This window comes from Petaurus breviceps, unplaced genomic scaffold (genome assembly GCF_028583685.1).
Source record: "Petaurus breviceps papuanus isolate PSGF00001 unplaced genomic scaffold, PetGlider_PUasm1.0 174, whole genome shotgun sequence".
NCBI lineage: Eukaryota > Metazoa > Chordata > Mammalia > Diprotodontia > Petauridae > Petaurus > Petaurus breviceps.
This window is the reverse complement of record NW_027185761.1, coordinates 68,828,031-68,855,136: the sequence shown is the minus strand read 5'-3', so window position 1 is coordinate 68,855,136 and position 27,106 is coordinate 68,828,031. Positions and strand designations below refer to the sequence as shown.

At 53.8% G+C, this 27,106-nt stretch overlaps 1 protein-coding gene across 1 annotated transcript in view; it reads left to right on the top strand.

Moving 5' to 3' along the window:
- The window catches only part of BICD2 (BICD cargo adaptor 2), a 28,386-nt gene extending 2,013 nt beyond the window's left edge, over positions 1-26,373 (top strand). Inside the window, exons 2-7 of the mRNA XM_069084578.1 lie at positions 435-671; positions 11,158-11,310; positions 12,765-13,211; positions 14,504-15,532; positions 17,629-17,780; positions 21,320-26,373. Coding sequence (XP_068940679.1) covers positions 435-671; positions 11,158-11,310; positions 12,765-13,211; positions 14,504-15,532; positions 17,629-17,780; positions 21,320-21,626 — 2,325 coding nt within the window. The 3' untranslated portion in view covers positions 21,627-26,373. The remainder of the gene's footprint in view (positions 1-434; positions 672-11,157; positions 11,311-12,764; positions 13,212-14,503; positions 15,533-17,628; positions 17,781-21,319) is intronic.
- Positions 26,374-27,106: the final 733 nt, after the last annotated feature.

The following is a 27,106-nucleotide window of genomic DNA, read 5'->3' as shown; positions in this document are numbered from 1 at the left end:
GGGTAGAGAAGCAGAAACTTCAGGTGCAGGACATTGTCCTGGCAGTCCTTGCTGCCCTTGGCTTCACTTACCTTTGGGTGTGAGGGGCCCCTGGTGTCTTCTCTGATCATGTGCCTCCCTCCCACTTCCCAGCCCAGTCTTGTCTCATGGCTCTCCAGCGTCCAGCCACACTGGCTTCTGGGTCATCCCATCTCCCCTCTGTGCCTTGTGCCAGACTTCTCCTTGGCCTGGAATAGCACTTGGTTTCCCCAATGCCTGATCTCTCCCCATCCCCCTCCAAACTTTACTGTTGTACCTACTGTATATGTTCTTCTGTATTCACCGGCTTTCTGAGGGCAGTTGGAGAGCCACCATGGGGACGGGGGCCAGGGCCCGGGAGAAGGGATCCGGGTCCCAGGGCTCTCCAGTGTCTCCGTTTTTGACCTTTTGTTCAGCGTCGATCTGCTCTGTCTCTGCAGGCCTTTGGACAAGCTCACACCAACCACAAGAAAGTGGCTGCAGATGGCGAGAGCCGCGAAGAGACCCTTATCCAGGAGTCGGCCACCAAGGAGGAGTACTATGTGCGTAAGGTCCTGGAGCTACAGACAGAGCTGAAGCAGCTGCGCAACGTCCTGACCAACACGCAGTCAGAGAACGAGCGGCTGAATTCTGTGGCCCAGGAACTGAAGGAGGTGAGCCCCGGGACTGATGGGGAGGGCAGCCGGAAGCTCCCGAGTGCTCGTGAGGAGAGGATGAGCAGGTAAAAGGGATGGATCTGGAGGTGTCCCAAGGATGGCTTGGTGCCAGGAGGAAGGATTCACGTTTCCAAGCAGTGAACTTGGGCCTGACCGGGGCCGGGCAGAGGATGGGGGGTCGTGAGCGGCAGGATCTCTCCAGCCAAAGGGACTGGAATCCCAAGTCTGGAGTGGGTGGTCAGTTGGCATCAGTCTGAACCCATCTCGTGGTGGGATTCTGGTTTCATCTCCAAGGGGAGGCATCGGAGGGGAGTAGTGCAGGTGCCCATTTCTGGGGCAGCAGGATCCAGGGGCCATGGAATGGCCAGAGGAGATGTCCCCTAGGAGAATCACACAGGAGGCCCTCAGAGACACAGCTCCATGGTGTAGTGGGAGGAACATTCCCAGGGCTAGACATTCCAGAGATTTGGGTTTGAAAGGCAGTGAGGGGGCTGTGAGGAGAGCACTGGCCTTCGAGGCAGGAAGACCTGGGTTCAGATCCTGATGCTTCCAGGCTGTGTGACTTTGGACAAGTCCCAGCCCCTGTGTGTGAAATAAAGGGGTGTTGGCCTAGGGAATTCTCAGTTCTCCTCGTGCTCTAAATCTCTGCCCCTCCATTTCCCTCTGGAATTGTCATAAAATTATGACATTGGGCCATGATGGGAAACCAGCTCACATGAGAAAAAGGGATTCTGTGAAATGGGGGCTTTGCTTGGATTGCAGGAAAGGCTCATTCCTCCTCCTGCGGCCGGCATGGCCCCTCTGCACGGCTGAGCTGAGGTCCTGGGTCTGCTAGGACCTTCCAAGAGGCTGTGAACCCAACCATGGGGAAGGGCAGACAGGCAGGCCGCCTTTGGCCCAGATGGGCACCGTCTTAGAGGCTGGCAAAGAAAGCTGATTTAGGGTGAGAGCAGGAGGCCCCAGGTGTGGGGGCCTGCTTCAGCACTGGCTAGACAGGGACACACACACACACACACACACACACACACACACACACACACACACAAACACACACACACACACACACACACACACACACACACACACACACACACACACACTCACACACACACACACACACACACACACACACACACACACACACACACACACACACACACACACACACACACCCACCCCTCTGAACCTGTTTCCCCACCTACAGTTTGCTGGGATAGACTGGGTGATCTTAAACGTCTCCAACAGTATATTCTGTGACCCAGCACGGGTGAGCCTAGGCCTGGAGCCAGGAGAGAATGACTGAGGAAGCTGCCCCCTTCCCCCACCCTCATCCTTTGGAGGACCCAAAGGGCCTGGGCGCCCATCTGCTCTACTCTTCCCTTTTTTGATTTCCCAAGTCAGCTGACCCAGGGCCCAGAGAGGGCAGAGGGTGAGGAAGGTCAGAGGAGATAACTAATAACCACCCATTGTAATAACACCAGAAATGACCTAGCACGGCATTCTGGCTCCTGCCTGTCTAGTCACCGATGCCTCCCTGAGACATTTTGGTGAATCAGGGCAGCCCCTGATGAGCCCCTACAGGAGGCTAGCGTGTGGACGGACTTCAGTACAGTGGGGCAGCCCAGATCCTCAAAGCCAGATTTCGGTTCCTGGGCTCCCAGATTTTTGGCTGTTCTCCCTGGCAGAGATAACAGCCTGGAAAAGAGTCACCATTGCCAGAGGGACCCCAGTACATGGTCTCCCGATATTTGAGGGGCTGTCATGGAGGATGGGTTAGCCTTGGTGGATCTGCCAATCAGAAGCAAGAGAGATACGCAAGGGCCAAAGGCCATGGAGGCCATCCCTGCCCACAAAGGCATGGGAATGTTAAATGACTTACCCAGAGTCACTCAGCTAGTAAGGATGTAAGACAGGGTTAGAACTAAGTACATGGCATTTATTTACTGACATGTAGTCTAGTATTTGTCAGGAAAGGACTGTCCTGAACTTTGGTGATTCTCACTGGCCTTTGTTAGTGCTGGGCACCATGCGAGGCGCTGAGGACGCTGAAAAGGAGGGGCTCAGTCTGATGAGGGTGATGACCCAAGAGAGTTCGGAAGAAATGGAAAGGGGGACACCAGCCCCAGGGACCAGGAAAGTCCTCCTGGAGAATTGGGGGCAAGGGGCCACCTCGGAGTGGAATCTGGAAGGAAACTAAGAAGGAGGACATTCCAGGCATGGGGGACTGTGAGAGCAAATGCATGGAGGCAGGAAATAAGGGGCAACCTTGTGTGCGGAGCAGCAAACAAGCCGTTATGATGGATGGGACTGTCAGTGCAGGAATGTGTGGCCTAGAGTGAGGAAGGTCTGGGTTCGAACTGTGCTTGTGACATCTACTGCATGTGTGACCCCAAACAAGTCACTGAACTCCTCGGAGCTCTAGGCAGCTCTGACTCCAAGGAAGATCCTGGCACTCTATGGAGGAAGTGTCCGTGCCAGGAGGTTGAGTTTAGAATGCCTCTTTCCTCGGGGGCCCTGCTCCGCTGGCTTCCCAGCACACCCCCATTTCCTCCTCATCTCAGAGCCCTTGGCCTGTTCGCCCTCCCTGGCTCCTCGTCGCCTGCCTCATCTCATGTCGCAGGTTTGATGCATCTCTGCCCCGGACTTGTTGTCTCTTGATCCCCGCCACCCCACCTCCTTCTTCCTGGACCTCCCATGAGGTGGTTTCCCCTGAAGGAGGAAGGGCTGGGCCACCTGGGCTGTTTACCAAGAATCTCGGCCCTTCAGGAGGAGTTCAGAGGTCAGTCCCAGCTCTAGAAGTCTAGTTGGGGGCTTCCTTCTCTCTCATTGAAGTACAGGGGAAGGCCTACCAGCAACATCCTCTAAATGATACGTGACTTCATGTATCCTACAATGAGCATAGGGAGGCCCGGGCAGCTGCCAGCCCTGGCCTCCGGTCATCCCCTGCCTGTGTAATCCAGAGTCTGGTGGGGAGGGGACAGTGTAGGCAGCAACAGGCTTTTCTGTCCTCCCAGGAGGAGACAAGTCAGCACCTGGGAGGGCCTAGGCTCCATGACCCAGCCTGGCCTCTGGTTATCCCGATTTGTCCTGCTCTCCCCACCACTCCAGCTCTTTCTCTCTCTCTCCGTACCCCTGGAGGATCCTCAGTGTGCACAGGCACACACACACACACACACCTGCCCCTGCACCCATCTGACACGTGGCCACTGGCTCTGCAGGACTGTCCTTTCCTCTGGTTTATTTCCTCAGTGCCCGTCCCCAGCTTCGGAACAGACTTGTCCCTTGAGACATGTCCTGGCCGGCTTTGCTTGAGCTCTGCAAAGCCCCTGAGGCAAGGAGCTGTCGCCAGACTGGGGCTGGGCGGCCAGCTCGGCGTGCACTCAGAGCCCGCTCCGCCCCTGCCCTCCCTCCAGCTTCGGCTGGAGCCGGTCGGGCAGTGTCTGCACAGGAGGGCCGGTACTGAGAGGCCTCGCCCAGCTGGCACCGGCTTCCTGGGGCCTGGCATGCTGAGCCATCAGATCAGGGCAGGCCTGATGAGGCCCAAAATCCTGCTGTGGAAAGGCCTCCAGGGGCAGGTGCTCAGCTGAGTAAGACTCACGGAAGAACCGTTCCAGGCCTGAAAAGTGCCTCGTAGACATTATCTCACGAGGACTCCAGGCGCCGGGCGTTCTCCCCACCGAGGGCCTACTGTGTGCCCAACACCAGAGTGAGGGCAGTGCAGTTACTTCTCATTTCTTTCCAGCAGCCCTGGGGGGGGGGGTCTGACCCCCGTTTTCCAGATGAGGAAACAGGCAGACAGGCTAAATGAGTCCCAGGACTGCACAGCTAGTACGCGAATGTGCGTGGTTAGATTTGAACTCGGCTCTTTCTGACACCCCTGAGTGCTCCATCACCTGTGGCACTCGAAGGATTATGAAGCACTTGGAGGAAAAGCCTCGTTGCATCTTCACAATAACCTGTCGAAGGAGGCGCCCTTGTTAGCCCCATCACTGGGAACAGTGAGGCTGAGAGACTCAGGCGTCCTGCCCAAGGCGCCTCGGGTAGAATTCAAACTCAGGGCTTGTCTGTGGAAGGACCTCTCCCCTTCCGGCTCCAAGAGCCCGCAGTACAGGCCCAGCCCTGTGGCTAATAGCTGGCCTTTGCATGGTACTTCTAAGGGGGTGCCCGGAGCAGACACTGCTCGCTCTGGGGGGGGCCTTCTTGCAGGGCGTTACGGGCTGGGGGCTGAGGCGCTCCTGTTTGGGGTCGGCTCGGATCGGGCAGCCTCGGAGGGCACTGCAAAGTTCCCATCCTCCAGTCCCTGTGCCGCCCTCTCCCCAGATGTGGCTGTCCTGCTTGCTGACACTCATGCCCCATCATGGCAGAAGTTCTCAGAAGCAGCTCTTGCCTTCCCCCAGGCTCAGGGTCGGCCCTCCACGCTCCTGCATGCTGGATTCACCCTGGCACTGATGCCTAGATCTCAGGCTGGGTTTCCGGCTGCATGCGTCTAAAACCAAATCCAGACTGGCTTCCTCTGCCCTCGACTGCTCCCTGTTTCTGCCATGAGTCTCGTGGTTAGTGAGGAAGGTCATGTTTGATGGCTTTTCCATAGAGACCTTCTGAAGGCAGGTTCCAGATCCTGTCAGGACCTGCTTCCTTCCCTGTCCCCAGAGCCTGCCTTGTCTTTTCCATTCTGGATTGTTTTTAGTCCCTTCACAGCTAATTTCTCTGCTACCTTTTGCCCCCACCCCAATGCACACACGTGCACATCACTGCATGACCCTCCAATGCTTGGAGAACCAAGTTCTGATGGTGATGTTCAGGGCCAGCTGCAGTCTGTGACCTGTATCACCCTCCCAGCCTTAGGCTGCTCTGCTGTTCTTGGGTCACAGACTGCCAGGGAAGGGACTCGAAACACTGGCTCTTCTCCTTTGCCCTGGCTAATCTTTCGAAAGAGTGAGCGAATGAGTGGCCTAGGCAGGGCCCAGCCCACATCCAGAGGGAGTGCTCTCTCCTTTCCCTCTCTGCACTGCTCTCCCCTCCCAGCCCAATCAGACTGGCTTGGCCTTTGTCCCCCAAGATGGACCTTCTCCCCACCTCCATCCTGTCCCTCCAATTCATGACGGCCTCCCCTTTCTTTAACAGATCCAGCGCCAGCCCCCCTCTCCTGCAGAGCTTGCCCCTCCAGTACCGAGAAGATTCTGTTCTGGAGTCTGGAACAATTAGCAGACAATGAGTGGGCCTCACATGTGGAGGGAAGGAATGTCAGGTTTAACCCAGGGTCATTCAGAGACCCCCGTGGAGCCCACTTCAGAGCAGAGGCTTCTGGGTCCATCCCTGGTGTCTGAGGATCGAGGGCAGCTGCAGCGTGGGCCCTGTCTATGGTGGGAAGCAGGGATGGGGAAGGGAGTGGGAGCTGAGCCTCCTCTGTGTCCCAGGTCCTGTCCTAGGTCTTCCTCTTAAAGACCAAGGATCTTCTGAGCCAGACAAACAATATTACTGCTAAAATGTTTAATTCAATCATGCAGATCTCATCTGAGCAACCCGGTGTTCTAGCAGAAGTGGGAGTGGGCAGCTCCTCCTGTTTCCCCCACCACCACCCAAGAAAAGCCTCAAACCTGGTAGGGATGGTTTAAATCCATCCTTGTCCAGCAGGATTTCTCCATTTGGGACTCCAGGGAAGGCTCTAAGCTGCCACTGGGTGAGGGCAAGGTCCCACCCTCGGGCACCCACTGCCCCCTCAGGCCACCTTCTTCCCTTCTGACCATTAGCACAGTCTGTGACCCTGAGCTCAGGGCCTGAGGAGGGCTGCAGGCCCAGGCAGGAGCAGGACCAGGTGCCCTCAGGAAATGGTGAAATCAAAGTCACCACTTTAAGTTCCAGCACCTTTATTAGAGTTAAAAAGGAAAACTGAGATCCCCAGTAAACAGTAAAGTTTTAATGAGATGCTGATTTGGGAGATCTGGGTTTGTTGGCTCAGAGCCAACCCCACCAGGGTCTGAATGGTCTCGGATACATATGCAGGGCCATGTGGCAGTGACGGGGTGGGGGAGAGGCATCTGGGCTCTGCCAGGGAGCTCCTTTCCATGCTGGTTCTCTATGGGCGGTCAAGCCATCCATGAGCAGTGGAGGCTCCGCTGGGCCTCAGTTTCCTCATCTATAAGCTGAGAGGACTGGACTAGCTGATCCCTGAGGTGCTTTCTCACACTGTACCTAAGAGCCAGGAGACCTGAGCTCTTATGAAGTGCCCGGCACCATGCCTGGCAGTTAGGGGTACAGAGAAAGGCCAAGGGTAGCCCAGCGGGGAGCCGAGCATCCACAAGCCTGTGGAAACAGCACATTCAGGATCAGTTGGGGTTGAGTGCGGGAGCATGGCTTCCTGCCCCAGGCAGGGTTTGGGCAGAGCTGCGCTGAGGTTGGTGGACAGGCTGTGCCCGCGAGGGAAGGAGCCTGAGGCAGCTGCTGCCTCCACGGCCACACGCACTGCTCCTGTGGTTCCCCCGGTGCCCTTCTCAGATCCAGCTTTGACCCTGAGCCTGTGCGACCTGGACGAGTCACTTCCTGGGTCTCGTCCTTAGCCTGTAAAATGAAAGGGTTGAGCCCGACCGCCTCTAGGTTCCTTCACACCCCGTGTCTACCTCTTTTATTGGGCCAGAGGCTCCCACATTCCGACCTACAGCCTCCCATGATCAGACCCAAAGACTCCCACATTCAGATCCGGAGGTGGGCTGGGAGAGCCGCTCTCAGCCCCAGCCCTTCCTGGTGGGCTCTGCCCAGGGCCCAACAGATGCTTTGTCTTGCTGCACATCTGCTCAGACCCATGTTCTGCTGTGCAGGACAGCGGCAGCAGCAAAGGCCGGGCTGTGACCTCCCGAGGGGGAAGCGTGCCGGGTCCTCCCTTGGGGAAAGAGGAACCCGTCTGGGGCTCGTTCCCCTGGTAGTGCAGGGTTTCCATCCTGTCCTTTGTCTCTTGGCTCTCTCCTTGCTTGGCAACCCACACAGACGGCCCATGGGGAAGCGGCCTGGACCTCTGCTGCCAGGACAGACCTCTCCCACCTTAACTGAATCCTGCCTCCCTCCCACAGAGCCCCTGTCTGCCCCCAAAGGCCAGCAGAGCCCTTTTCCTGCTAGTATTTTCTCTGTGATGACCCAGGAGCCTCTCCTTCCAGGCCATGCCAAGCTCCCGGGCCCTCCTCTTGCCTCCATGCAGCCCCCATGGTAAAGCACTAGACTTGGAAGCCAAATTCTGCTTTGCTCACTTACTACCTGTGAAACCCTAACCTAGTCACTTAACCACTCTGAGCCTCACTTTCCTCATCTACAAAATAGAATTAACAATGGCATATATATATAAAACAACAGCATGTATATGCATAACAATAGTTGCCTCACAGTGTTGTGATGATCAAATGGGGTAATAATGGTAAGATGGGGCACAGGGCCTGACCCACACATAGTAGGGCTCTTAAGTGTAGCCAGCCTTCTCTGGTGGGATAGCCAGACAATGCTTCACGTACCTTAGAGTACTGTCTAAAGTTGTTGTGGTTGATCACCTGACCCCAGATCCCAAGCCCTGGGTGAGGGGTTCAGGGAAGAGAACCCTGAGCCTCTTGAGAAAGGAAAGGAGCCACGGATGGACATGTGGTGGGAGGCTGAACCAAGAGGCGGGATGAGATGAAGCCACCAGTTCTGCCCAGGATCTGACTTGGGTCCAGAGGAGGGAGTGATAAGGGGATGGGGTTGATGGGGGGGCTTCCTGGGTGAGGCACCCCTGAGGACAAGTGGGACCTTCGTGTGCTGAGAGGGGCAGGGAGGCGACAGGCCGCCCACCACAGCTCGATTCCTGCTTGTGGGGCCACAAGGTGGGCTCATTGCTTTCCTGTTTCTGAATTTTCTTGAGTGGTGTCCAAGGCAAGGGCCTTGGGTGTGAGTCCTGCTTTGGCCCTGTACTCCCTGTGTGAGCTTGGACCTCGGCTTTCCTCCCCAGCTCCATACTGACCATGCAGAAAAGAGCTGGGCCTTGGCTAGTGGGGTGGGAAGATTCCTTCCTTAGGTGTTGGCTTAAACTGTTTTCCAGTTTAGGTTTTAGAAGTGTTCGTTTGTCATCTCCACGAGGAGTCAGCCAGTCTGCCCCCCCTGAGCCTGCCTCGTGGGCTGAGGGACCTCCCCATCACCCGTGACCAGGCGAGGCCTCGCATGCGTCTGCTCCCCCAAGATGCCTACTCCTTTCCATGCCCGTCCTCGGACTTGAGCTTGTGTGGCAAGAGTAATTGCTGGCTGATTCACTGAGACAGTTTCTAGAGGCCCCAAGAAAAATAGCATCGCTCCATTCAGGAAATGAGGCCAAATAATGTCATGGAGATCGAGCCCTTTGTAAGCCAGAAAACACCATTACAACCGCAGGCTCCTTTTGTTACTGTCACGTACCAAGAGCCTCTCTGCCAGGTCGGGGGAAGAGGGGGAGAGGGGGCTGCAGACTCCTCACAGCCTTTGCATTTGACAGGAGGTAACATCTGGCAGTCAGTCAATAAGCCTCAAGTGAGTTGTCCTATGTGCCAGGCACTGTGCTGGGGTTACAAAGCTCCTGTAGGTTCAGGTAGAGGAGTTTGACCTGGCCCTGCAGTGGGGAGCCAGCAAAGGTTATTCAGTGAGGGGTCTGGACAGTGTTGGAAGACTAGAGGGGTGAGAAGGGGGGGACTGGAGATGGAGAGGCCAGGAAGGCCATCGTGGTACTGTGGGGGAGAAGGGGATATCAGAGTGGCCAGGATTGAAGACGGGCAGCCTCCAAAGGAGCCTGTGAAGCTGCACCCACTTTGTGGGATGCTGGCTGGGACCCCAACCTTGTCTGGCCATGGGCCTCTCTCACCAGTTGCCCAGATCAGCTGCATACCAGAATCCAGAGGATCTGTGTGTGAGACAACGTTGGCTCATTGTTGGCCTCTCTACCAAGCACTAACTTTTATCATAACCTTCTCTCAGCCTTAGTTTTCTGATCTGCAAAATGGGATCCTAAGATTCTGTAATTGCAGGAAGTGCTCCAAAGAGATGGGGGGAGGGGGACTTGTGAGGAAGGAGCCAAGACAGACTTCCTGGAGGAGGTGGTGCCTGAGCTGGGTCTACTCCCCTGTCCCCTGCAGACTCTCACTCTGATCCTAGTTGTTTGTTCAGGCCCCTCCAGTAGATGACAAGCTCCTTCTCTCCCCCGCTCTTAGCACAGTAGGTATTCTAGTATGTTTTTAGGTTGATGTGCTGTTGACATGTGGAGTGTGCCAGCTGTAGGTGGTGCCCCAGATTTTACATGATAAGGGGATGTAACCAGGTAGCCAGGCCAGAAAGTAGACCAGTCTGCAGAATGGACAACTGCAAGGTCACCCTCAAGCCTGAGTGTGTGTGGGGAGGACAGATGGGCTAACGGAGAGATTCAGGAGCAAGGTGGTGGATTCCAGTTTGGACGCTCTGAAGCTGAGGTACTTGGGGGCGGCTGACAGGCTGGAGATGGACAGTCCTGAGGAAGTCAGCAGCGGCTGTCGGTGCTGGGGAGACCGCCATCGCTGAGTCTGTGGGACAGGAAGAGCCGTCTGAGGGAGTGGGGGACTGACCGCCCACGTTTGAGGGGTGAGAGAAGGAGCACATGCCATGGAAGGTCTAGTTGGAAAAACATACTAGACTTGGGCCATGAAAAATAATCAAGGCTATGGGTGATGGGACCCAATGGAGGCTTGTGGCCCCGTGGGGAAGGGGGAGACAGAATCAAGGAGCTTTGGTGCTGGCAGAATGGAGTGAGGGGAGGCAGGAGCTCCCCCAGGGTTACTGACTCAGAAGTCCTTAGGATCGCCAACAGAAATGGGAGACGGCTGAAGCCAGCCTCACAGGGACTCCCCCTGTGACAGAGAACAGCTCTGTCGCTGTGTCAGAAGGAGGCGAGTGTGAAGGTGTGCTAGCCGAAGCATTTTGCAGACCTTAAATGGCTGTGTAACGGCTGGCTAACAGACAAATGGGAAGCATTATCACTTGAGACAGTGCTGTCTTCATGCATCAGATTGAGGCAGGTTTGTCATCCTGAGCAGGGTGATGTGATGCCTACAGGCCAGGGTGGGCTGCTGAGGCTGCCAGGAGGGGGCGTGCCAGGGGGCAGTGTGCCAGGGGGGGGTCCTAGCAGCTCAGGGGTCTGCAAAGTTAGATCCCGACGTTTGCTTTTTAAAACATTCTGTCAGAGCCTTTTCTTTTTTCATAGCTGGTCAATTGAACAAGGCACCTTTACTACATGCCAGGCCTACATTCAGCTGGCCCCTCCCCCCAACACATGGACAGCCCCTTCCGGGGTCTCCCACCTGCTGGCTGGGGGGAGGGAGTCACCCAAGATTCCTCTCAGTTTCCAGCTGCAATCTCCTGCTGTCCATGGGCCTGGGGAGCCCCCGCCCGTGTCTTGGGTGCCCTTGTGTCCGAGCGCCTGAGAGGCCCCCAGGCTCTCCGTAACCTGCTCGTGCCGCTGTTTCCCTGACAGATGAACCAGAACGTGGAGATCCAGAGGGCGCGCCTGCGAGATGACATCAAGGAATACAAGTTCAGGGAAGCCCGCCTGCTGCAGGACTACACAGAGCTCGAGGAGGAGAACATCTGCCTGCAGAAACAAGTGTCCGTCCTGAAGCAAAACCAAGTAAGTGGCGGCAGGTCGGCCCCCCGAGGCCAGGCCAGGCAGCGGCTTCCTTCCCTGCCTCCATCCGTGGGCTCCAGGCTGCTCTGAGCTGGCCCTGGGTGAGAGTCAGGAGCCGACGGGGCTGAACCATGATTAGCAGAAACCTGAGAGACGAAAGTAAAATCCAGTGGGTGTGTGTTCAAAAAAATCAGCTTCCCTGGGAGCCTGGGGAGGTGTGGCCAGACTGCAGAGGGTAGAAGATCTGGGGGCTATAGTGGACCACAAGCTTCAGAGAGGCAGAGTGTTCAGGTTAGGAGAGGTGATTGCCTGCCTGAGTGTGTTCTGCCCCAGTCAGACCCCATCCAGTGGGTCCAGTTATACCACCTCCTACCCACCCCATTTTAGGGAGAATTTGGGCAAGCTGGAATATATCCAGAGAAGGTATTGGGGAAGACACCAGAGACCTCACCCCAAGAGGATTGTTAATGAGGAATTAGAGATATGGAGCCTTAACAAAACGATCCCTTAGGGGAGACGTGGTAATGTGTCTTACTTTCTCACAGAATCAGAGAATTTCAGAGTTGGAAGAAACCTCAGCAAGTGCAGGGGTGGGGAGCCTGCAGCCTCAAAGTCACATGGGGGCCTCTAGGCCCTCGTGTGCAGCCCTTTGACTGTTCTGTGAAGCTTGCATTCAGTCAAAGGGCTGCACTTGAGGACCTAGAGGGCCACATGTGGCCTCCAGGCTGTAGGTACCCCACCCTGACCTAGTCCACCCTAGGGATAAGATGAATCCCCTCCATCACTACTCTGCTTGGGCCCAGAGCCAGGAGCCAGGGGCAGAAAGTACAGAGAAGGAGGTTTGAGTTGATGTCAGGAAGAAAAATAAATAGCGGCCTGGCAGCAATAAAAATAGCCCTTCGTGGAGGTTTGAGAGAAGGCTAAAGATGCCGTGTCTGGAAGGCTGCAGGGTGGGGGCTGGGCAGGCCTCTGAGGTTCCGCCGGCCCTGGGGTGCTGATGGTCAGCCGGGCGCGCACACCATCCTGCCTGGCACACTTGCAGGGTCCTTGGCCTTGGAAGAAGTGGTTCAAGGGCTCGCTCCCCAGCCTGGGAGGACAGCTCCCTTCTTCCTTGTTCCTTCTGTACTAACCTGAGTCTTCTCCTTGAATTTCGTCCCCCATCCGCACACTGAGCTCTGAACTTGGGCCATCTCTAGCCCGAGCCCAGTGAGCTCCAAAGAAAGAAAACAGAGAAGTGCCTGCCCCCCAGGAGCTCCTGGGAGCCCCGTCCATCACACTAAGTCCAGAATCCCCCTGGGGGCTCCCCCTTGGGGCTCCCCCACGGAGCCGGCAGCAGAGCCAGGCCCCTGCCCGTGCTCCCAGGGCCCACACCTGCCTCTTGCCAGCTTGCTCCATCTGCCCCGAGGGGCTGGGGGAATCTGGCCCCATGTCTGACGGTGTCTTTTTGTCCTTCCCAGGTGGAGTTCGAAGGCCTCAAACACGAAATCAAGAGGCTAGAAGAGGAAACAGAGTATCTCAACAGCCAGCTGGAGGACGCCATCCGCCTCAAGGAGATCTCCGAACGCCAGCTGGAGGAGTCCCTGGAGACCCTGAAGACGGAGCGCGAACAGAAGAACAGCCTGCGCAAGGAGCTGTCCCACTACATGAACATTGGCGACTCCATGTACTCCAGCCATCTCAGCTTCTCCCTGGACGGCCTCAAGTTCAGCGAGGAGGCGGCCGAGCCCAACAACGACGACATCACAGTCAACGGCTTAGAGCACAATGGGCTGCACAAGGACAGCAACAAGACATCTACTCCCAAGAAGGAGGAGGGCTTCCCGCCAGCGCCCAGCCTGGTGTCTGACCTGCTGAGCGAGCTCAACATCTCGGAGATCCAGAAGCTGAAGCAGCAGCTGGTGCAGGTGAGGGGGCGCTGCCCGGGGGCCCTCCCCGGGCCTGCTGCCTGGGGCTCCAGATTCTCTCCCTTCCCCCCCACTGAGAAGGCAGGCAGTATGATGGCCATCATAGGTGGGAGATGCAATCAGCATCACTCTCAGCCGGCTCCCTGCCCTCCCCGGGGTCACCACCCATGCAGCCCTCCTCTGTAGCAGGGAAGTACAAATTTGACCATGGCTGCCTCATTCCACACCTCTCAGTGTCCTGAGGCCGCCTCTGTCCAGTATAGTGTCCCTTGCTGAATTTTCTTAGGCCTCAGTTTTCCAGCTTGTAAAGTAGAAGTGAAGATACAGCCTCTGACTGCTCGACCAGGGCATCAGGACACTTCTGTAGAATATTTTCTATGGCCAGTACTGGGTGGAGCAGGAGGACATCAGTGTTAGAATAAGCAAACAGGGGTGGCTAGGTGGCACAGTGAATGGAGCACTGGCCCTGGAGTCAGGGGGACCCGAGTTTGCATCCGGCCTCAGACGCTTAACACAAAAACTAACTGTGTGACCTTGGGCAAGTCACTTCAGCAAACATCGGGCACCTGCTGTGTGCCGGGTACTGGCGCAGGTCCTGAGGATGCAATGTAAAAAAAAGACCAAAATGATTACTGTTTCTGTGTTCGAGGTGCTGACATTCTCCTTAGGAGAAATGACACGCACACCAGTCAGGAAATAAGGAAACCATGAAATAAATCCAGAAGGGTCCTGTGGAGGCAGCTGGCGGGGAGACCCTCCTCAAAGGCAGTGCACCCTGCAGTTAGCCACTTTGGGTCTCCCTGTGGATAGGCTGGGGGACTTACCAAGGACACATGTGGGCGGGTAGATCCTCCATGATGAGTGGCCTTAGAGAGGGGTCTAGGGCCACTGAAAGGTGAAGCAGAGGGGAAAGCTGATGTGACCCTCCCAGGGTCCCCAGCAGGACTGAGCCGAGCCAAGGCCCCTGTCTACACTGCATCAGGCCACCTCTCTAGTCTCCTCGCTCCCGTTGGCCTCACGAGGAGGAGGCAAGCAATGTCGTGGGCGTTTCTGTTCATGTTTCTGAAAATATTGTCTGCTTAACATTATTTTTTGGTGGCACGGGGAAGGCTCGTGGGCATTATCTTTCTTGCTTCGGGTCTTAGTTTTTGAGGGTCCATTGTGTTGCGTAGAGGGAGAAATGGGACCGTTGGTTGTCCAGGGCCCATTGACTGACTGTGTGTCTTCTGCCTTTGAGACGAGACGAATGGCTGACAGACAGCAAATCACGGTCCTGTTTTATGCTTTTCCAGATGGAGCGAGAGAAGATGAGTCTGCTTTCAACACTGCAGGAGTCCCAGAAGCAGCTCGAGTCCACGCGGGGAGCCCTGTCGGAGCAACACGAGAAGGTCAGCCGTCTCACCGAGAACCTCACGGCCATGAAGAAACTCCAGGCCAGCAAGGAGCGCCAGTCAGCGCTTGACAATGAGAAGGAGCGCGACAGCCACGAGGATGGCGACTACTACGAGGTGGACATCAACGGCCCCGAGATCCTGGAGTGCAAGTACAAGGTGGCCATGGCGGAGATGGGCGAGCTGAGGGAGGAGCTGAAGACCCTGAAGGGGCGCTACGAGGAGTGCGCGTCCAGGTACGAGGAGGAGAAGGGCCGCTACGAGAGCGAGGGCCAGGCCCTGACGGAGAAGATCGCACTGCTGGAGAAGTCCGGCCGGCTGGACCGAGAGCACGTGGCCAGGCTGGAGAAGGAGCTGAGGAAGGTGAGCGACGTGGCCGGGGAGACGCAGGGCAGTCTGAGCGTGGCCCAGGACGAGCTGGTGACCTTCAGCGAGGAGCTGGCCAACCTCTACCATCACGTCTGCATGTGTAACAACGAAACGCCCAACAGGGTGATGCTGGATTACTACAAGGAAGGCAAGGGCGGCGGGCGCGTCAGCCCCGAAGGCAGAGGCAGGCGCTCACCCATCCTGCTCTCCAAGGGGCTCTTGGCCATCGACCTGGGCAAGGCTGAGAACGGGAGCGGCGACAGCTCGCCCTCTCCCGGCTCCTCCCTGCCATCCCCGGTGTCGGTGTCAGATCCCCGCAAGGAGCCCATGAACATCTACAACCTGATAGCCATCATCCGGGACCAGATCAAGCACCTGCAGGCGGCCGTGGACCGCACGGTAGAGCTGTCTCGCCAGCGTGTGGCCGCGCAGGAGCTGGGGCCAGTCGTGGACAAGGACAAGGAGGCCCTGATGGAGGAGATCCTCAAGCTGAAGTCCCTGCTGAGCACCAAGCGAGAGCAGATCGCCACTCTGAGGACCGTGCTGAAAGCCAACAAGCAGGTAAGGGCCGGGGCAGGCTCGGGCTGGGGGCGGCGTTGGCAGCCAGGCCTGCACAGAGTAGGCTAGAGAAGGGCTTCTCTGCCCCCTCGCTGAGGGGGCTTGGTCTCAAAGCACAGCATGGCACATCTTGGCTGCGTGGGAAAGGGAATGCTGGCTCATGGCATGGTAAGGAGTCATGTATCTGCATGGACTCTGGCAAGAGGTCAGTACCTCTGGAAGAATGATGGAGCCAAAGGATTTGCCTCGGTTTCCCCTTCTTTGGCCTCAGGTGCCCGGTGCCACGTGTGCTGTGCCTTCTGTCTTTGCCACGCCTGCTAAAATGCCTGCTCAGGGATTCGTGGGGGTTGAGACCGTCTGAGAGCCCTTTTAAAGCACCTCTCCAATAGAACAGGAGGTTACAGCCTCGCCTTGACCTGAGGGAGGTGCCAGGCGTCTTCCCAGGCTTCCCGGAATTCTCCTTCCTCCTTTCATACACTACATACGGGAGCATCCCTCAGCCTCCGTGTACAGCCTTTGTCTAGTGATTCCCAGCTGACGTGGTGACTGTCTCTTTCTGTCTGTGTTGCTATTAATCAAGCAGCACGCATTTGTTAAGGGCCTACTATGCGCTGGGCACAAGTCTGCTTTTAAATGTGCGCAGTCATTCTCCGTGTGCCTTTGGGGCCGGTCTCTGCATCTCTGTCTTCCCCAGGGGTGAGGAAAGGTGTTTGAGAGGGATGGTCTCTGCGTAGAAGAGGAGATGCCCAAGATAAATTGGGCAGACGTTTATTCAGTACCCAAGAAGGGCAGAGCATCATACTTGGTGCCAGAGCTAGAAAGAGAAGGAGAACATGGTGTCCAGGAGTTCCATTCTGTGGCTTAGGGGAGGAAGAGACAAGATGGCGGTCAGTAAAGACTGGCTTCCGAGGTCTGGATGATGGAGACCAAAGGCCAGTGTAGACAGGTGCCGTTTCCTCATTGTTGAAAGAGTGGTCTGGCAGTGGGACGGCTGACTCCTCAGTGAAGCGTAGAGGGCGGGAGTCTTGCCTTCTTGATAGAGTGAGTGGGTGCCTGAACATGGTGCGCCAAGATCCAGAGGCATCATGGCGGGGAATGTAGGCCAACGTGATGGGCTGTTAGTGAAGACGCTTGGGCACCACCTGCTGGGGATCGCCCTTCTCCTTTGATATTTAAACTTGTTTCTCCCTTCCCCTAATAAATGAACTATGTATATATAAGTAAAGCATGGGAAGTAAAGGCAGGCAGGGCAAGTGTGGACTCGAGTATTTGGCAGCTCCACAGGCAGAGGGCCCTTGGGCACATCTGGCCTCTGGTGCTCCTGGGGGACTGCACCTCCCTGGGCCTCGGTGAGGTTGGACCAGGTGGCCCCAGGCCCCTTCCAGCCCTGGGATGCTGTGATGTCTTTGGGCCTCAGCTCCTATAAAATGAATGGGTCGAACGAGACGGCCTCTGGGGTCCTCCCATCTCTGAAGCTGTGATCCCAAGGTCAGGGGCAGCATCAGAGGAGGCAGGAGCAGGTAACTGGAGACCCTGAGGACACTGATCTAACTGATCCTACCCAACAAAGTCACGTGCTTGCCTAGTCTCCTAAGCCAGGGTCAAAAGAAGACTTATAGCTCATGAGAGAGACAGAGACAGAGAGCACACAAGGGCTGAGGTCTTCAGGAGGGCCTCACCAAGGTAGACTCAGCATGCACACATGTGCACACGCACACACACGCACACTCACTCCTCCTCTTCCCAGCCTATTTTATTTGCTGGCATTAAAGTCCTTTCTCCGACCTGTCTTAGCATTTCCGGAGAAGCGGCCTTCTCACTCACAGTTCTGCCTTCACTGGAAGCCGTCGAGCAGAGGCTCGGGTGATCCCACATCAGGCAGGTTGTAGAGAGGGCTCTCGTGGAGACCGGGTGGGGATGACCCTAGCTGGCCCCCTTCCAACTCTGGGTGCTGTGAGTCTGGAACCTCGAGCTGGGCCACTCAAGGTTGGGGAGGATGTGGTACCTGCTGCCTGGTGGGGAGGGGCAAGCAAGAGGCTGCCCACTTTCCTAAGGCACAAGCCCCGCCACTCATCTCTCCTGTCCTCGGTCATTCCCAGACAGCGGAAGTAGCCCTGGCCAACCTGAAGAGCAAGTACGAGAACGAGAAGGCCATGGTGACGGAGACCATGATGAAACTGCGGAATGAGCTGAAGGCCCTCAAGGAGGACGCCGCCACCTTCTCTTCCCTGCGGGCCATGTTTGCCACCAGGTAACCCCTTCCCCTTTGGTTCCCGGCCCCGGGTGGGCCTCGCCCAGCCTCGGAGGCAAGGGGCCTTGGAGTTGTGAGACAGACGTGGGGGGCAGCGGAGAGGCCCTCTTGGCCAGGCCCCGTCCCAGCTCTGATGAGGCTGGGAGTGAAGTGACTCCTTTCTGAGTCTCCTTTATCAGCAGAGAAACCGTAAATTATCACAGCAGCCATGTCTGTGTAGCTTTAGTGAGTATTAACTTGGGTGATCCTCCATGTCCCTACAAGCATCAGGAAGCCGTCTGACCGTTTGTCTGAACAGAGAAGTTAGATTCTGGCCTGATCTTCTGGGGTGAAATGATGTCACCTCCATGGGGAGACCTTGGGGGCACCTTGGGGAATGGGCTGCCCTGCCCGCCCCTAAGAGCTTACCTTTTCTCTGCCAAGTCAATCTTTGCTTCAACAAGTGGCTGAGACGGGCTAACACCCCAGAGCTTGGGGACCACCCCTGGCATCCAGCCTGTCCCTTTCTCATGGGGAAACTCCATGCAGCTCCCTGGAGGTATAGGCCTCTCAAGCTGTAGGAAGGAAGGGCATATGAGAGCAGAGCTTCCTAGGATGGTGCCCCCACACCCTGGCCCACACGGGGCTCCCTGAGCTGCCTTGTGGCCATGGCCACTGCCTCCAGCCCCTGGCGGTTGGGCCTTCAGCAAGACTGGAGGAAGGAGGGAAGCCAGGCCTGAATGCCCAGTGTCAGTCGGCCTCATTTTCTTCCTCTTGATAACTGGGGAGACTTGGGCCTTCCTAAGGCCAATCAGGATGCCTCAGGAGACTAGATGTCAGCAGACGGGAGAATTACCTCCAGAGGTGGGACAGAGCTAGGTGGGAGGCAGGCAAGAGGAAGGGCCGGGAGAAACATTCTCACCAGTTGGTGCCAACAGGAGAGTATTTAGGGATTTCTTTTTTAATCTGACTCTTGCATTCCAGTTGTTGAGGCAGGTCCAGGGGGAAAGCTTTCCTGCTGGGAGCGTCAGGTGATCCCATCACCTGTAACCCAAGCAGGAGGAAGGAGGGAAGGGGAGTCAGAGCTCAGAGCCAGAAGAGGCTGTTCTCCTTGTGATCTGCCACCAGGGAAAGCCCTGCCCTGGGATTTCACAAGGTGGCGAAGCCCTTTAATTAGATTTGGAATGTAGCGTGAATCCGCAGTGAGCACAGCTGCCCGTGCCTGCCTCAATGTGGGTCATCAGATGTAGGCTGAGCCAGGATGGGATTTCCAGCTGCCAGGATGTTTCTTAACCCTCCTGTTGTGTCTGATGCTGGCAATGGGGCCGAATGGAAAGTTCTTAAGTGAGTTCCTCCGAGGCTACGAAAGGATTTTCTGTAGAAAAGACAGCACTGGTCTTGATTGCAGACTCCCTGGGAGGCTGTGGGAGACTTTTTTTCTGCCATCACCAGTCTGCCCTAATGGGTCTGTCCAGCTCAGAGCTCAGTCCCCATTCCTGGGCCTTCCATTGTAAGCAGAAGCTGTTTGGAGGCATATGCTCATGAATACCTGGGAGTTCCTTTTAGAACATGAACATTCAAGGTGTTTATTTGGATCCCTGAATCTGAGATCTAAGCTGGCAGGGCCCTTAGGGATAACGGTGTCCAGCTCCATCAGCCAGGGAGTCAGAGAGAAGGGGCAGGATTTGAACCCAGGTCATCTGACTCTAGATAATTTGCCAGTGATCAACACAGCTAGGAAGTATTAGAGCTAGCATCCATAGACTTGTGGTCTCCTCAAACACTGGACCTGAAAGGAAACCTCATGGCCAGCCGCAGCACCTGCCCTGATTTGATTTCAGTGTTTTCTCAACACATCATTCCTAGGACTAGGAAGTCATCAGTCTAATTTGGGACAAAAGAGACATACATGAGAGGTTGTATTGCAGATAGCAATTTAAGACAGTAGCTTAAGAGGTGTCAAGTTGGTTCATTGTTCTCTGGGTTGTCCACCTTGACATAGACATACACGTATATATGCAGTGGATATATGGAAGGCATTTTAATTACCATTTTCTGCTGGAGTTCTCCCATCCAAACAGACACATGGATTAGTAAGTTAGCTTCTGGATTGGGACTAGCAGCCTCCTTGTGGCCAGAAACTCTGTCCCAGAAAAAATGACTCTTGTGAAGGATTATAAGAAGAGGTCATCCCCTCTGACCTCGGAGAACAAGTGCGCATTCCCTGGGAGCTCCCGGCGGCAGAAGTACCTCGGCCAGACCTGTAGGAGGGAACGCTGTACTTGGAGTCAGAAGCCTGCAGCCTTCCTGAGACTTTTCTCATCTGTAAAATGGGGCTAATGAATGACACGCTTGTGCTGCCTGCCCCTCTTACAGTGCAGTTGTGGCAAAACTTGAACGCGTGATGGGTTTTCTAAGAAATGAAAACTAGTGGCATGATGAACTGTGTTTTCCCAAGGCTGCCTTGCTCGCTTGACTTTGAGCATGTTGTAGAGCACTGGGCTTGGCCTCAGGGAGGCCTGGGCTCAAATCCTGCCTCATTGGCCAACAACCCTTGAGGTTTTGGACGAGTTGCTTGACCATCTCCATTGCTTCCTTCCCCGTATCTGTGATCCTCCAGGCCTGGCTGACCTTCTCAATCCGTAGCACTCTCAGCCCTTGGCAACGCTAGGCTTACATCAAAGAGCAGAAACTCATGGAAAAGCCAGTCTGTCCTGACCCTTTGTTGACCGCATTGCTGGGTTCTGTCTCCCCCAGGTGGTCATCATGGGGATCTTGCTGTTTTAAAAATCCTGTGTGGAAACTGGGAACCTGGGAATATATTATAAGCAGGAAGCTAGCCTAGTGTTTATAAGGCTTCTTTGCCTTAGAGTTGTCCTGAAGTGGAATGGGCTGCCCCAAGGGCTGCCAGGTTCCCTTGGAAGGTCTCCAGTAGCAATAATAGCAGCCAGCATTTACATAACACTTTTAGGTTTGCAAAATGCTTTGCTTGTCTCATTCTATCCTCTCTATGGCCCTGAGAGGTAGCTGCTGTTATTCCCATTTTACAGATGAAGAAACTGAGGCAGGTTTAAGTTAAAAGTTAGTGGCTTGCCTAGGGTCACATAGGTAGTTAAGGGACTGGGGGTGGATTTGAACTCAAGCCTTCCTGGTTGCCCATCCAGGGCCTAGCTGGCTCCAAGCAGAAAATGGATGACCATTTATTTATCTGGGAGTTCTTTTCATATATGGGCAGTATTAGAGGCTGCTGGGGTCCCTCCCAACACTCAGATTCTGTGATTCAGAGAACTCCAGAGTCTCCCAGTCTTCCAGGCTAGGAAGGCCTGCCCTTGGAAGGCGTCTTCGCCCAGTGCTAGCGGCCTTCCCACTGGTAAGGGATTGGGGGTCAGGGGGCAGCCCTCTCATGCTTGCTTCCTCGCTAGCTGCAGAGGAAGGCTGTGGGAGGCCGGGGCACTGCACTGAGCCGACCCTCGGACCTCCCTACCTCTGGCTTCTCGCCTGCCGGACTCCTGGGGGAGGTGGCCCATTTTTAAGACTCCTCTTGTCCCTTGTCTTGGCAGATGTGATGAGTATGTCACCCAGCTGGACGAGATGCAGCGTCAGCTTGCCGCCGCAGAGGATGAGAAGAAGACCCTGAACTCCCTGCTCCGGATGGCCATTCAGCAGAAGCTGGCCCTGACACAGCGGCTGGAACACCTGGAGCTCGACCACGAGCAGGCCAAGAGGGGGCGCACCAAGTCGGCCTCCAAAGGCAAGAGCGGCGCCCCGAGCGTAAGTCACCTGCGGTCCTGTGCAGACAGGCCCGAGGGGGCCGTGCTGGGCGGCCAGGTGTTCTGCAGTGAGAAGTATAAGATTTACTGTGACTAGGGAGGCCCTTGGGAAGCCGCACGGGATGGTCTGCGCATCTAACCGTCCGCTGTCTTTGTTTTCCGCTTAACGCCCCACTAACGCCCCAGTGATGGAGGCTTTGCCAGTCTGTCCTTACCAGCCGCATCACACACGTTGCATTACGCTGGTCTTGGTTATTGTAGTGGGGACTGGACCCCTTGGTCCATGGACATGGCTGGGGGGGGTCCTTTTTTTCTTTTTTATTAAAGGGAGCCTGTCCTCGAGCCTGTATACGTCGGGTGGTACTAGCTGTAGTCTGTAGAGCACAACCGCGGCCTCCTCCCCTTCCTGGGCCGAATTAAGCACACATCACATTTCCCAGCCTCCTCTTCAGACAAACAGTCAGGGTGGAGATGAGGTGGTCCCAGAAATCGTGGCAGGACAACATGGAAAATCAGGCATTTGTCGCAGGAGAGATTCATGACGGTCCCGTTGGACCACACCATTGGCGATGCGGGTCATTGGAGGCAGAGACAATTGGCTCGGCTTCCAGGAGGCCGGTGGGAGGTAGATGGTTCTCCCAAACTTGCACATTTCATGTTATATATACACATATATTGTAGAAGTTATGCAATCGGATCCCCCTCGGGAATGTGACATAAGGTAGTAGGGTGTGTCTCCTGACATAGCGGCTCTGGGGCTAGCCTCAGGGAGAGGAAGGCCGTGTCCATAGGCCGTCCACACATGAGTTTAGTTAGGTCAGTGTGGCTAGGAACACGTGCGAGATCTGACCTGTTCCCTGTGTGACTGTCCTGGCTCGGCGTTACCTGAGCACACACAGGGAGCAGATTTTCTAAACTGAGGAAGAGAGAATTCTTGAAACACACACACACACACACACACACACACACATACATATGCACACACACACGCACGCACACATTGATTATGCAAGCAGAGCAAGCCGCAGGCACAGGAAATTAGACCAGTTGGTCTTGCTAACACCGACCCCTTACCGAGACTGGAGCCCATTGGAGAACTCTGGTGACTCGGAGACTTTTAGACACGAGTCCAATTTCCCAAGAACCAAAACCAAACCAAAGGCCCTCTAGGATTGGTGCCTGGAGGGTAGAGGATGGGAGGCCGAAACTGCTGCTTCTGTGCTGGGGCCTGGGGGATTGGTGGAGCAGAAGAGGCACATACATGGTTAGGTTTTTCTTTTTTAAAAAAGTGCCTGACACCCCTCCCTTCCTTTTCTATGGGGAGCTCTGCCCTTTTTTTACATGTAGAACATGCTGAAGAATGGAAATCGCCCATGTGGTTTCCAGGGCTGATAGTAGGACAAGCGGATTGGAGAAGTGGGGGTTTTGTTTTGTTTTTTCCAATAACTAAATTCTTGGAAAATAGCTGAGGTCAGGAAAAAAAAAAGATCGAGAAAGCTCTGTATATGTTCTGTCTCCTATAATAAGCGCTCATCTTCATGAATTAGGACTTTAATTTTGCTAATGAGCAGCTTATGTTATTTTAGAAGCAAATGTGCTACACCTGCTGCTGTGCCAGTCCCCTTAGTGACGCCCCCCACTGTGGCCCAGGCAATCGTTATTTTTCTCCTCCTTCTTACGTAGTATCATCCAGTGGCTAGTGCTTCCCTTAGGGGCAGGAGGCTGCCCCCACATGCAACCAGTCCTAGAGGGCCTCTGTCTGTAAGGGACCGCCTCGTGGCACGGGATAGCGTTCAGGAGATGAGCCCTGGTGCCCAGGGGAGGATTTTAGCATGTTTTAAAAGGGATCAGTGTTATCAGGGGACCCGAGATGATGTGACTGTTTCCATGCCCTGTCATTGGTTTAAAAAAACCCTTTCGGGTTGTCTTCAGCCTCCGTCATTTCTCAAAGTTGTCCCCAAATGTTTGTGTTCTGTTCCAAAGCTGAGGTAGTCATGTGAGACAGACGTGATAACGATTCCATCCTGCCAGTGTGGCCTCACGTGTAGATGATGAAGAACTCTGGGGCTTGTACATTCTTTGCTCTTTCCTCCTGGGCTTGGTCCCTGTCCAGTCTTAGCCTCTGTTTACTTGGCTCTTTGCGGATCTTTAACATGGGAAATTTCTTCAGCCATCACCTACCTCCACGAGTAGGCTCCTGTCGGTTGGATTTCGGCGTTGGCCTGCATGACCCACACTTCCTGCATGTTTTTCCAGAGACCGTTTAGCTTCACTGATAAACCTTCTGATGCTTCTTCCCGGCTGGCCCCTTGCTCCTCCAGCCTCTTCCACTCAGTACTTGTAAGAAATCTTTTTTCAGCAAATGCCCCGGCACAGTTCTTCCTGGCCCTCTCGGCTTCCAGTGCTTGGGCAGCTCCCCTTCCCCCACCCCCTGGCTCAGGGGCTGCCCCTCTAACAGACCAACACTTGGGTCCTCTCTCGCCACCCCACTAACCTACTCTGTAGCTCTCCAAGTGCTATCAGTATTAAGATGTCAAGCCTCTTAACTGGATAAGTAACCTATTTTTTTCTAACACGATCTCATTTTTCCCCCCCATTTTCAGCTATAGAGTAGTACCTGGAGACGGAATTGGCCTTCAGTGCCCTCGGTCAAATTGCAGCTTTCTTAAACCGCTCATGCTGGTGGCTAAACCAGCCCAGGGAGCTCTGGTTGCCCAAAGGAATGGACGAAATCCCAAATTTCACTCTTTTTTTCTTTTTCTCACAAATATTCTGCCTGCACTCATTTTCCAAATTGCATATCCTGGGTTGGAAAGAGAAAACCTGCACACCTCGTGTGCTGATATTGCTGCAGGAAAAATTTTTTACAAGTGCTGAAGAAACCGCCTTCAAACCAACGAGTCTACTAGAAACGTTCAGACAGGGTCGGGGGGGAGGGAGGGCACCACCGGGGGAAGCCGTTTTTTGTTGTGACCTATATTCCTTTTTATCAGATTATTAAACCTGTGCACTTTGGATATTTTGATATTGTATTAGCTTCCTCAATTCCTCATGTAGAAAAGATCTCTGAGGAGCAAGGCTTTGTGCTCACAGTAGGTCTCTATCACGCGTTTGTCCATGTTGATTTCTCCAGAGGCATGTTGCAGAAATTTGTAAGCTTTTTGGGTTCTTTTTGCTCTCGACTCTGTTTAGGTAAGAGCCCCAGCTCGAGTGGGGTGACTCTGCTAAACTGTTACGTGCTGTGCTTCAGCAGCCTTTTTAAATTCTGAAATGTTATGGTTTATGTTTTAAATGACTGATTTTTAACTGCCATGTTCATTAAGAAATCCAGGGTCTTCAAATTCTGGGGTTTTTTCATATTGTATTATTATTCTTAGGAATAGTTCAATGTAACAAGAAGAAAACTTGACTTTGCTCTGGTTAAAACAGTAACAGGCACTTGAAAAATCAAATGAAAGCGATGAAAGCAGTAGGATTACCTGCAAGTTCCAGAGATTCTGGGCCGGAGGAGGTTGTGAAGCATGACTGATTAACAGAATTTTCTACGACTGTACCAGTGAAATTCCAAATTGGAATTGTTTCGTTACCTCTTTGTTTGTTGTGCCAAATCGTGGTACATTTAGAAAGAAAAATTCTAAAGTTGTCAATTATAGGGTGTTCAATTTCAACGCCTTTTTGTTATTCATTGTTACCAGTAGTGCCTTTGCTAATTTGAGGGAGAATCCTAGGATATAGTTTAGTGTAGAAAAAAAGGAACCGGACGAGCTGGTTGCGAATTGGGATGATGTGGAGCAAGTGCCCCAGCTCTTTGGGTCTTGGGAATGAGTCTCCTCATATCCCACAAGAGATGAGAAATTGTGCAAAATTCTGTTAGTCAGTGATACTTTACCAGGCAGATCCTGGCAAATTCAGGGCTCAAGAAAGAAAAGCAAACACACAACATTGAATACACTTGGGGAACCAAACGGACTTTGACTAAACAAAGAAGCAAGCTGTGCAGAGGAAGGAGGACGGAGGATGGAGGTTGTCTGGTGGCAGCACCGCTGGTGTCGGCAGTGTTCGCTTTCTGTGGCAGCAGCAGTGGGCGTGGTTTAACCATTAGTATTCTTTGTGAATGTGAAAGCAAGACATTAATACCTTCTCTTGCATGTGGTATCTAATCATTGTAATTTCAGGAAACAGAAACAGAAAAAAAGATGTCAACAAAAGTCCTTGTCTGGACCTTCATGCCTCGGGGCTTTTGTTGAGCTTGTGTGAATGATTAAATTGGTACTTCAGGAGGAAAAAGAACACATTTTTTTCCTCAAAAAAGTACAAATTATAATAATAAATAATAATAATATAAATGGCAGGAACAAATGAGTTCTGTTTGCTGGAATAAACATTTATTATTCCTAGATGTGGGGACTTCTCTATTTTCACCTTCTATTACAGTATTGATTTATAAGAAATATTGTTGCATTTAAAATAACTTCATCTGTCTATATGTGGGTATTTATTTGAAATGATGTCTATGTACTGTATTCTGTTCTCTGTGCATTACCCTTAGCGGTGGATTATTGGTCCTTATTTTAAAGTCATATGCATGTACTCCTGCCAAGGAACCTTTACACAGACCCAAAGAGGCAAAAACGTCCTCATTCTTTGGGGAGAGGAGGAGAAAGAATGAGGACGAGAACTCTTATGAGAAGAATTTTCATGATTGGGTAACTCTCTGTTGTCTAAGGGGTGCAAAAGTATGACTTTTAAATTAATCCAAAACCAATATTTATAGAAAACAGCCGGCCTGTGTAAAGAGAGTCACATTGGCAGTTATTGATAATAAAATTTTTTTAAAGATTAAAGTGTGTCCTGTCTTCTCTTGTTGTAGCTGTATTTTCCTTGTGGAATCTTTGGGCAGTGTGGTTTGGGGTTTTATGAGCCTTTGCAGTGGAGATGAGCTGAGAGACTTTCCAGTCCTAACCATCCACCCGCTCAGCCCCATTTTCCTCATGGTTCTCCATGAAGGATCTAGAAGACTTATGCCCAAGAGTTGAATTAGGTTGAAAACCAAAGGACAGAGGGTGGTATCAGCAATAAATGGAGAACCTCCCAGTGAGCATACAGACCCAAGTGATGGGATAAGCAAGTCTCCAAAAGAAAAAAAAATCCATTCTTCAAAAAGAGAGAGAGAGACCACCCAGCAGAATACCGACATACACTAGACCACTTCTACCCCATTTTTAAAAAATGTTTTATTGATGTACTTTGCTTTTATATCAGTTGTTTGAATAGAGCTGGTTCAGATTCACCCCACCTCACCTCATACACCCACAGCCGAAATTGAACTCTGCTTTGTAGCAAAGAAAAATGAAGTAAAAACAACAGATGAGGTGACTACATCTGACGATGTGTGCAGCATTCATTGGAACAGAGGGTTAGGGCTGGAGAAGGACCTTGGAGGCCATCCAGCCTAATTCCCCTGGGATTAGTCTGGGAAGGGACCTGCCCAGGGTGATGCAGCTAGTGAGTAGCTGAGTCTGGTTGTGACACACCATGTTTTCTGACTTTGGTGCTTTTTCTACTACATCATGCTTC